This window comes from Ixodes scapularis, unplaced genomic scaffold (genome assembly GCF_016920785.2).
Source record: "Ixodes scapularis isolate PalLabHiFi unplaced genomic scaffold, ASM1692078v2 PGA_scaffold10__122_contigs__length_95168666, whole genome shotgun sequence".
Taxonomy (NCBI): domain Eukaryota; kingdom Metazoa; phylum Arthropoda; class Arachnida; order Ixodida; family Ixodidae; genus Ixodes; species Ixodes scapularis.
Window position 1 is genome coordinate 54,756,782 of NW_024609836.1, and position 11,339 is coordinate 54,768,120.

Sequence of the window (11,339 nt, forward strand, 5' to 3'; positions counted from 1 at the left end):
AGCCAAGTTTTAATGGCCAAAGGAAGGACAAAATGGAAAGACCATTGACTATCCAAAAGTGAATGGCCAGATGGTGGTCAAAAGTTAATGACCACTGTCTGGCCAAGAGTGGCTGGCCAAAGTTTACTGGCCAGTGGCTCGTCAAACGTGAATGACCATGAACTGTCCAAAAGTAAATGGCCAGTGACTGGCCTAAAGTGAATGGCCAGCGACTGGCTTAAAGTAAATGGCTAGTGGACAAGGACCAAAACACTGCTATTGTCATGCGCTTTGTCCAAGCTTGGGTCATCGAAAATCTCGTTGGCCATAGTGCACGTGCCAGCAATGGCCATTTCACTACGTGCTTCTTGGGATGTCTCCGTTATCTATTACCATCCCTATTCAACAACCATCGCCAAGTTGATTTCGACCTGTACAGTAGCAGATAGAGTAAACTTTGCGCAGTGTAGAAAGAATACAAATATATATATAGATATTATTTGGTGTCGAAGTATGTTAAAATATTTTGGTGAGTTTTCCATACCTTCTTGTTTACAACTTTCCGATTTCTTTTATAGTCAAGTGCTACTCTCGTTTATTGTATTTTTGATAGCTTTCTGCTGTTGCATTTTATGATGGAAGTAGCTTGTATTATTATATTATTTCTTGTATTATTTTTACATATCTTTCTCGCCACTCTTATGTTCCTGAGAGGGGCTGAGGACCAATCAAGCTTCTTGGACAGCTTTTTTCCTCAGCCATCCAGCCCCCACCATGCTTATACATAGAAATTAAAGCTATTATTATTATTATTATTATTATTATTATTATTATTATTATTTTATTATTATTATTATTATTATTATTATTATTTCTCCTTTCAATGCGAGTTGCGGTTCTGCGTGAATGAGACGCTTGAAGCAATGCTCACAGAGCGACACTCGCGTATTACTCGCGTGCACATAAAATAGCCAAAAGAACTTCAGCTGATAGCATCGATCCAGAATGACATCTGAAAACTTCAGCAATCATGACCGACGGGCATGAAATAGCTTCAAGCCTAGTTTAGCCAATGAAAACTTAAGAAACACAGAGGGTAGTGAACACAAACTATCTTATGATCGCTCCACAATCAATCATATTGCGCTATTTAGCAGATAAAATTGCTGAAGGAGAAATAACAGAGCAACGAAGCATGAAGATAAGAAACACACGTCCCGCGTTTCACGAGCTCTCGGTAACTATAGTGGCAGATCAGTAACTTTGAAACAGAAATGCTTACTACTCGTTATGTAACTATACCGTGCTTAAACCTTTACGCATCATTTCGAGACATCATCACATCTTGTGATAATTCACCACGACTTGATCCAACGAGTGCCAAATTTAGCGGTATCAGCCGGGATTGTCGTAGATGTTAGCTGTGCTACATTTTTAGAAATTTGTTTTTGATGTATTGTCAAAAATACGTGGAAAAGGTTTTTCTATGACATTAAGGAGGTATCAAAGGGCCTCGGATTCATTTTAGATCTCACGGAGTTTGCTGAATTATAGGGCAGCTGCCCGCGATAATAGAACCGGTTTCTTCTCCGTAGCCAATATCTACTCTTCGTCGTCAACGCTTGAATACTACCGCAGTGTAGCACTGGCAGTTGCGCCCGAAAAGAAATACAAAATTTAGTGGTGTGTCGTTGAAAAATAAATCTGATTTATGAATATCTGCAACAAAAGTATCGTTTTTCCTTTCTTTTTTTTTTTTGGGTTAACGTTATTTGTTTTAATGCTCTGGTAGTCCGCTGGCCGTCATATTTTCACAGAATATTATAAAAAACAGAATGAATTTAATAGTTGGATAACTTTCAATTCTAAACCTTTGCAAGGGCATTTGATTTTGGGGGTGCGACACTAATAGGAGCTGTTTTAATATAGAAATTATTAACTTAACCGAACACTTCCGCCGATTGTAATTTTCTAGGTGTCGAGAGTTCCCAAATATACCTTTTTGTATAATTGTTTTTCAAGTTTAAGAAGGCCGAAATCAGACAGTCGAAAAGATTGTCTTACTAGATCTTCGAGTTCATTGGGCATTGTGAAATGAGGTACGTTGGCCAAATTACGAGGGATGCTTGAGAAGTAGTGAGGTTTTTGTGAGGTAGTTGCTCCGGGCGATCAATACCTTTGGACTTTTGTACGTAGCCGCCTTGAGCGTAGTGCACTACTCCCAGAGGTGCTCCAATGCCGCCGACCAGTGAAAAAACCACGATTTGTCTTGACTCACACTACTCACACAAGCATCTATGACGGTCTCCTAGGTGTAGAAATACTGCTGTTTTAAATGTTGTTTGTGACCAGAGAACGAACGAAAATTAAACAGTGCCAAATCTAGCGACTATCGCATTTGCGGTAGCAGTTCGACGTCTTATTCATTGGTGTGTTGCAAGGAAGACCGGGCAGTGTGGTGTGGTGCCATTGTCTTGAAGGAAGACCAACCCACGCGTTCGGCTTTCCGGGCATTTCTTGGCACTCTATGTCGGTAGTATCTGCAAGACTGTACAACGGGGTTGTGCTACAACCGGGCGAAGTTTCATTCTAATGTGCCAATGTACGCGCAGACAAGCTGGCTGCCTCTTGAACATCCATGGAGGAGCACAGAACGACTAAGCTGCACGCCATGTATGTTACTACCAGATCGTGCAACGCTCAGAAGGGCATAAGTTTAGTAATCGTGTCTGCCCAAAGCCGGAAAGGTTCCATGCCGACACGCAGGAAAGGACGACCAGACAAGTTCATGCTAGGAGTGAAGCGTGTTTAGAAAAAAATAATTAACATGTACCAGGAAATATCTTTACGGGCGGTCATGGACTTTGTAGTGGCGAGTGGCAATATTTACGACTCATGAAACTCTTTTATAAGGCGTAGGAACTCTACAGCTATTCCATTTGACACAGGTCACATCAGATCAGAACTACTTGAAGGTCCGGATGCTCAAGGAGTATTTCGACCCGTGTATGGCGCACAGTTTCTACAATGGTTGATCTGTCAACAGGCTATACATGATTCTGCCTTGATAATTGAACTATACTAGGGCTGGGCATCGCTTTAACGTTGTAACCGCAATAGTTGTTATCCCTAAATCGAATAGTATATAATTTATTTACAGCGTTCGTTGATTCTCATTGATAAGATTGAAAAATGTGAAATTTTCTGTTCTTGTCTTCGCTGAGTTTTATTTCTGTGATAAACACTTTAACGTGTATTTTCAATTAGTGATGAACATTTATATGCGCTCATCTACGATCTAAAAGCACTTAAATATAATTACTGTAGCTGTGTAGGCAGAGAATATCATTGATATATTGTGGCAAAAGAGCTCACTCGCTGGCGATTGCGTTTCGCAAATCGCGGCACTAAAAAAAAGATAATAAAAAATATTTAACTTAGTAGTTTCTTTTTCGCTCGTTAGAATTCAAACGATTAACCGGGGTGCAAAAAGTCGACCTCAGTTGAACCATTAATCGATTAATCTAAAGGGTAATCGGTCAATTTCCCAGCACTAAATAAAATCGGCATATATTTGACGCACATGCGAATGTTCGAATGGAGCGATGAAACCAATCATCATTTCACATAAAAAAACCTAATGCAGACAAAAATAAACAAAATAAGACAATCGGTGGGCCTCAGCTAGACATTTGTTTATGTCTAAATGTTGGGCTGAGAGCCGCAGCTTGTCATGTTGAGCATGTTACTAGCTGTCTTTCTTGTACGCGCGATTCCTGACTCTTTTTGTTACTATAAAGCAAATCGCCCATATGGAAACTTTGATTGGTATTTCGCAATGTCAAAGTCCAAGGACAACGTAAAAAAAAAAAAAAAAAAAACTCAAATTTTTGGAGGTTTATTAAACTACTGCTTAATTTCGTTGCTAAAGTTTGTTGTGGAACTTCAAAACAAAATTGTGAACATTTAGTGTTAAATATGTAATTAACTATCGTATTTTCGTTACAGGAATCCTGTGAACGACAATGGCATTCCTTGTGACTTTCCTGACTCTGCTTTGTTTCAACCTGGTTTTAACTTTGGACTTTCCAAAATCAGGTACAGCTCAAAATCAGGTATATGTATATGTACGCATTTTCTTCTCTCGGTGACTTTTAAATACGCATAGCTCTGACATGGCGTTAACTACTTGTTATCATTTAGCCGCATATAAAAAATATAAAACGCAAAAGAAGGTTTCTCTGGGCAGGTGTAATATAAAAACCAATATATGACTTCAGTTTTTATCATGACGTAATGAGATTTTGAATATTAAGTATCACCTGTAGACCCATTAAAATTTTATGTACGAAAAAAATAATACTGATAACATAATATCTTAGATGAGTGTACACTGGTAATCAAATGAATAGTTATATGCTGTCGCTGCACACCTAGATGATACAGCGGCTGAAACGATGATAGCTGTTCAGTTTAACAAGAAATAATTTATGGACAGGAAACGTGCGATGGTATGCAGACAAGAGATCATATCTTTTAATATGGATATGCGGGTACCTGTTTTAAAATGTGGTAAGAAAACGACATTGGGAGGAAAGGCTTTATGGTCGAACTTTAGAATGCCGATGCGCAAGCATTGGTGCTGCAATACTCGCTTAACCACTTGGCTCATCTGCTTTCCCTCATAGCACCTTGAAGAACTAATCACTGCATTCTACGGAGAAAGCCCGGCGGATAACGAGGCTCAAAATAGCTTAACACCTGAAGAACGGTCCGTGCTGTGGCACTCCCACACCGTACTCGCCCATCCCCCCCCCCCCCCCCCCCCCCCCCCCTTTTCCCCAAGAGACCATTCCCTAAAGGCGCGTTCACACTGGAAGCGGATCCGCGTTCGCGAAGCGGATCCGAGCGCTAGGATCGAGCGGTTGGAGCGCGTTTTTGCCAACCGCTTCGGGACCGATTTCTCCCAACCGCTTTCACGAACCGCAAAGCGGCAACCAATCACAACGCGACGCTGACGTGACGTCAGTGACTTTCAAAACAAGATGGCTCCTGTCGCTGGTGAGGCGTCGAAGGCGCTGTAGTCCTAGCGCTGTAGTCTTAGCTTTCGACAAATCTTCGGAGAAACTTGATGTTCACGTCCGTCACTTAAATCCACCGCGAAAAGAATTGACTCATAATTTTTATTTATTTATTTATTTATTTATTTATTTACCCTCGGGGCCAGAGGCGTTACAGAGGGGAGTGGGTATTAAAAAGTACAACACAACATACAGCGTACAACAGAAAATATTATATAGTAGCTATGGCTCTTCACAAAAAAATATTGGAAACGGCAGTTTTAAAACACTCGATATCCGGGATTTCGGCAATGGCTCCGGGAAGGTGATTCCACATTGTTGAGGCACCAGGAATAAAAGACTCGTAAAAATGTTTAGTACGACAAGAAGGAATGGCAACTTTATGACGGTGATCGATGCGTGCTGAAACGTAATGAGGTGTTGTTGGTAGTCTTTCTTTTAGAATCGGATTATTATAATATATATTATGAAACAAGCACAGACGGAACATTTTTATACGTTGTGAAAGAAGAGGTAATGATAGGCTAGACTTCATTGCGGTCACACTGGATGTACGATGATAATTTGAAAGGATTTAACGGGCTTCGCAACGGTGATTTGGTTCGGGTAAGAGTTAGTTTATTATTCCGGGCTCCACAGCCCAAGCTCGCTGCCTTGTTAATCTCTGCCTGTAGAACGTCGGAACCCGCCCCTGATCAACCGAAATGTCAGCTTTTCTACCCACTAGGATAGTCGTGTGAACTATTGAAAGCTTTCGACACCGTGCATGACCACCACGACGGCCGATAGAGACGTCGTGAGCTTGATTGCGTAGCCAACGCACTACCGCGGAGGGGGCAGGGTACCTGCGCTAGCTCGACCTGTAACGTCTACTGCTAATAAAATAAATAAAGGGAACCTACTCAAGGAATAAAGTGTACGTACCAGACAATGCAGAGGTAATCCATACGGCGTTTATTTGAGCTTAATGTCAAACAAACAGTAGACTCGATCGACGAGCGAGTGACGAAAGGAGAGTCCGCCACCAACGAAGCCACGACCGGCTAGCACCAAACACATTCCCCCGCACCACGGTCCACCCCACCGCTCACAACTTCGAAAATGATAAGAGCGAACAACAACGAGGTGGGGAAACTGGCCCTCTATCCCGAAAACAAGGTCAGCTATTCATGCGGGAAGGGTTCACTTCGAAGAAAAGGCCGGGAGCATCCTTTTCTGAGTCAGCAAGGCCCGCCTAGGTGGGCTTTGCATGTGGGCGAAGTCGAGGGAATCACAGGAGAGTTTGGCGGATCCAGGCTTCTTTTTTCGCTGCCTGAACTTGTGATGCGTGCGAACATCCCGGAGAAAATATTCCGAGTGCCAAAATAGCAAGACTTTGGCTTTGGATCTTGAATTAAAGTGGATTTTGGATTGCAAAACAGGGTTGCCAAACGCAACTCTCAAAAGATCACGCGTGATCGCCGAAAAACCGCCAACCGCCTCTCGGTGTGTCTGAACGGGGTCGCTCGCGAACCGCATCCGCGACCGCTTCGCGAACGCGGATCCGCTTCCAGTGTGAATACGCCATAAATCCCCCAATTTAACACCCCGTCCTGCACTCTGGGAATCATGGTAACGGTGTTCCTACAGTTCCCAAGCAATCGGTAATTACAACCATTTGGAAGCTGACTGAGTATTTAAGATACACCGACAGGGTATTTTGCTATGCCGATGTTTTTTTGAACATGACTTACGTGAGCCCAACTACCCAAAACGAAATTTGAGGCTCTAGATTCGTTTCCTTTCCGCCGGAAAACCGCAGGTCGAGACTTGGCCGGTTTCAGGCGCGCTGACTCTCCTTTCCACGGTCACGTGCTGTTCTAACTGATGCATACCAAATATACTCAAAGTCGCGGGTTATCTAAGGAACACATTCAATAGTAAAAATAGAAAAGAATATGAGCCCTATTTTTTGTGACTTCCAAGAAACTGCAAATACATTGATAAAAAAAATGTTGCACAGATCACCGGAAGTAGCCGTAAGCGTCTTTGTTAATATGACGACGTATCGCCGGCTCCATGATGCGATGGCGGCACACGACAGAACAAGGTGCCGACGGACGTGGGAGCGTTGTTTAGTAACTGTGGTTCGTGGTACCGGCCCAGTTGATCTTCAATCACAGAACAGCGAGGGGAATAGATATAGTGCGAAACAATCTTACGACAAACAAACGAACAAAAAAAAAATGATTAGGCTGTATTAGCCACATGACTTCGCGCAACTCTCTCCTCCGAGTTTACTTCGAGCCTCCTTGCACATGTTTCGGTTTCGGTTTACAGCAGTGGCGTTTTTTAACTTTATTAAAAATACACGCGACTTGTAGCAAAATGTTGGTTGGGTAGCCTTCTAAAAACATATCAAATCTCCTGGCAAAAATTATTTGCTTTTTTTGGGGTGTCAGTGTAATTGGGAGGCATCCTGAATAAGTGAGCATCGTGTAGATTACAGCGTACTGCCATATCACTTGCAAGATTTCACGTCAGCGTCAGGGTTCTTGACACTGTGTATGTCATCCACCCTTCAACCTGACTGAGCTGATGATATCTCTTAAAACTTATTATTCTCGTACAGCTTCAAAGACGCTGATAGTAACCCAGAAACGTTAAAAATGGTGCAAACAACTCCGCTGACTCCGAGCTAAATTATGGTTATCTGTTGTTCTGAATATTGGGATTTTTAAGCAATTGCTTATAAAACAACAATCATTAGAATAATAACAATAGCGTAGGAAATGCTTGTACGTCGGCCAGACCGAAGGGTGGATTGCATGCACATTGTGAAAAACGCGAACTTTGACGAGAAATAGTAAAAGTTATATGACAGGTCTCTGCAACCTACACGACGCTTATTCAGAATAACTGCAGATTACACTGCAAAGTGTGTAAGCATCTGATTGTTTGAAATACTGATCACTGGGAAACTGATAGACCACCGTTTTATGATTCCTGAAGTGCAGGCCGGGGCGCTTGGGTAATCTAGCAAGTTGTTTATTACAGAAATATGACGCAATGCTTTACTCACCATTAAACAAAACATAAATTGCTTCCATCTTCCAATATTATCGGAAGTACAAATTTGTAGCCAACACGTTCGTGTGCCCCCCACTGCATACTGCCACTGCATAGTGCCAAAGATAACGTGACCAATAAACATAAAAGGCAAAAGTTGGAGACTGGAAACATATGTACGAATCTTTGAGAGAAAGTTATCTAAGCAGTATCTTAAAGGGATACTGCTTTTTGGTCTATATGTGTTCAAAGGAGCAGTATCACATCGAACATACCAATATCTTGCTAAAAAAGTCACGAAAAGGAACTTTAAAACGAATTAAACGATTAGCAAAGAGCACCTGGTGGATGTCGCTAACGCCTCGCTTGTAATGCTCGTCCAGGAACCTTGACAGCTAGTGACGGAGGTTGTCTCGCCTCCGGCCACGACGAGAGAAGAGGGGCAGGAGGAACTCCCCTCTTCCCGAGAATACCTTTTGTGTGTTCCAGAAGTAGCTATTGTCCCCCAACTAGGTTATAAAAGATTAACCCGTCACTCAAAATTCGTACAAAAGCAGCCGCTTCGGTGGCTGGAACGACTAGGCCATCCTCTCGACGTCAGCCTAGCCGTAACTTTGCTCGTCTTGAGACGACCTACGTCACGATTGCGTTGGATGTCACGTGGTCCCCGCTGGGCCTTCTCCGAGCGCTTGCCAGAGTGGGCCGTTAACAACGAAAAATACAGCCACCAGGCTCAAAATACAAACGTGCGATAGTCATTTACGGATATTGTGGGTCATATTCAACCTATTTTTGAACATGACGGTAATATTTCAAATATTGTTGAAGTATCCCTTTAAATGGGGCTTCGTATTGCACGACTGCTTCTTTTTTTTTTTCTTTTATCCCACAGAGGATTGCGACGTCCCGGACAAGGCTGAACTGGACGACAAGCTCGACAAGCTTATCCGCAACCTCCCATATCATCACCTGGTAAACGACACTAAATTAGAAATGCTTCAAGGCGCCATCTTCTTGGGAGAAGGGATTCTCACCGGCCTCCGCTTCCTCAAGCAAGACAAACCCTACGAGACGTTTTGCCGCGACAAGGACACGGTCACTGTGTTCAGCGTTCGTTGCAAGCACTCACTGCTCACCCACATCCCCTGGAGGCTCTGTTCGTGGCATAGCGGCACCATACTTTTTGAGGCTGGTCTTGTCAGGTTCGAAGGAGAGCTCGTGACAAGAAAGACTAACAGCGGCACAGAATATCGAATCCAAAATGTCATTCCAGTGCTACTGGAACGTTTGAACTTTAGAGTGAAAGACGGTGGAGAAATCGTTTCTGCGATTACGGGCGCTCTGGGATTTATCCTGTCGGGGCTCGCCAGATCGCTTTGGGTTTCTGCGATTACGCCTTCCGTCGAGGACGCGTTTCAGAAAACTTTGATGGAATGGAACTAAGTACGTATGTGACAGCGCTTCAAGAGTCATTCATCTGTTCCAAACACAAGCTGGTTTCACTGCATCGAATAACAGAATCTATATTTTTGGCGGAATTTTACACATTCTCTCTATAAACTAATGAACATATATTACACCCTTGATAACTTTAGAACAGTTTCGTTAATATTAATGTTCCAGCCATGTAGCAGATTCATATACAAATCAAAGAAGCACTCGGCGAAGCTCTTTTGTGTTGTTCGTGAAGTCTCCGTAGATACCTCCAGTTACTGAAAAAGGCTATATCTTTTTTTTTAACTTATGAGTACCCAATAAAGGGTCTTTGTTAATTTTCACCGCACTAGCTACCGACCTTGAAAAGCTATCTCAAACTTCCGGAGTATGGTGTATATTTCCTCCCTTTTTTTGCTGCTGTGCTACATCGCGAACATAAGAGTGATTTACTTCTAATGAAAAGTAATATTATCAAAAGCTCCCATGTAATAGTGGAGGTATATGAAGTTTATTTATTAAGGAGAAAGTTTTCGTGATTGTAACTTCTTCTATCGTCTCCTAAGTCGTCAGAGCGGGGTTTAATTGTACGTGCTGATTTATTATATTTTTTTTTATTTTCAATTAAATTATTAAGCAATCATTTGGTATTTCTGAAACATCTTAAAGTTATGCTCGGAGGAGGCAGTACACGAAATACCTTCCAAGTTGTTACCATGGAGCCTAATTGTTGTCGGTTCCTTGATATATGAGATTGCGTTATTATTTTTTACTCGTACTCGGCGTGGGTATCCTGCTTTCAGTATTTCAGATGAGGCAGGAACGGATGTGGCTGCCATGCATATTAATTGCGGAAACAAATAAAACGTTCAGATGGAAAAGTTGTTATGGCTGCTTGGCAATAAATGGGAACTCGGAGGAACTGTCGGACGTAGTTCACTATACTCTGTTTACACCCAAGCTTGAAGTACGGTTCCAGCTATGCGCTCACCGCACAAATCAACCACATAATTTTCATCACCGGATCTCGCTTCGTTCGTGTAGGTAAGTGACTGTGTGAGCCTGATCACGCAGCCAAAGATAAATGTCTGATTGGTCCAGCGGTAACGTAGCTTCCACAGCACTGTCAGCCTAGAGGTGAAAGGGGTACAGAGACCATAGCTCCAAGCCCCAGTTAACGGAAACAGTGTGTTAAGTCGAGTCTATTCACAAAAGTGTATTAAGGCTATTCGATTGGAAATGCTACGAGTTTATTGCACAGGAGCCGATTATACTTCGTTTTACCTAAAGTCCGGACGCAGCCGACGATACGAGCCGAAGGAACCAATCACATAGCGTCAAAGACGCACCCACCAGATGCTCGTCCTGTTAGCGTACGTGCTCCTGCACCGCTGAAACAATTGTGTGCAGGGAAGTTACAGTGACTCGCGCTTTGGACAATGTTTGATTGGTCCTATCAGCTCGTGGCGTATGCTGCGTGCAGACTCAAGGTGAAATGTATAATTACAGAGTCCCTGCATGTTTCCAGGGTTCCAAAGCTGCCATATTTTGCATTAAATCTTCCTCATTGCGGTGCGATCGATGACTTCCTAAATGGCGGCTCTGCGCAGTCAGATTTAATGGAGGGAAGCAAATGCTGACAGAGTCCGCTTATCTCCCGAATGAACGTATTACGTACGTTCGTTTCACCGCTTCTAGGTGACGGACATCGACCAATGCAAATGCTTGGTTGACACAATAGTTGGGTAGTAATTCAATTACAGCAATTTGATTACTGTAATTTAATTACTTCTTGGT

The 11,339-nt window shown here is 42.7% G+C and overlaps 1 protein-coding gene across 1 annotated transcript; it reads left to right on the plus strand.

Moving 5' to 3' along the window:
* Positions 1-4,004: 4,004 nt before the first annotated feature.
* LOC115319805 lies at positions 4,005-9,551 on the plus strand. The gene is made up of 2 exons (XM_040221099.3): positions 4,005-4,077; positions 9,001-9,551. The coding sequence occupies exons 1-2, from the start codon at positions 4,005-4,007 to the stop codon at positions 9,549-9,551; spliced, it is 624 nt and encodes a 207-aa protein (XP_040077033.1).
* The last annotated feature ends 1,788 nt before the right edge of the window (positions 9,552-11,339 follow it).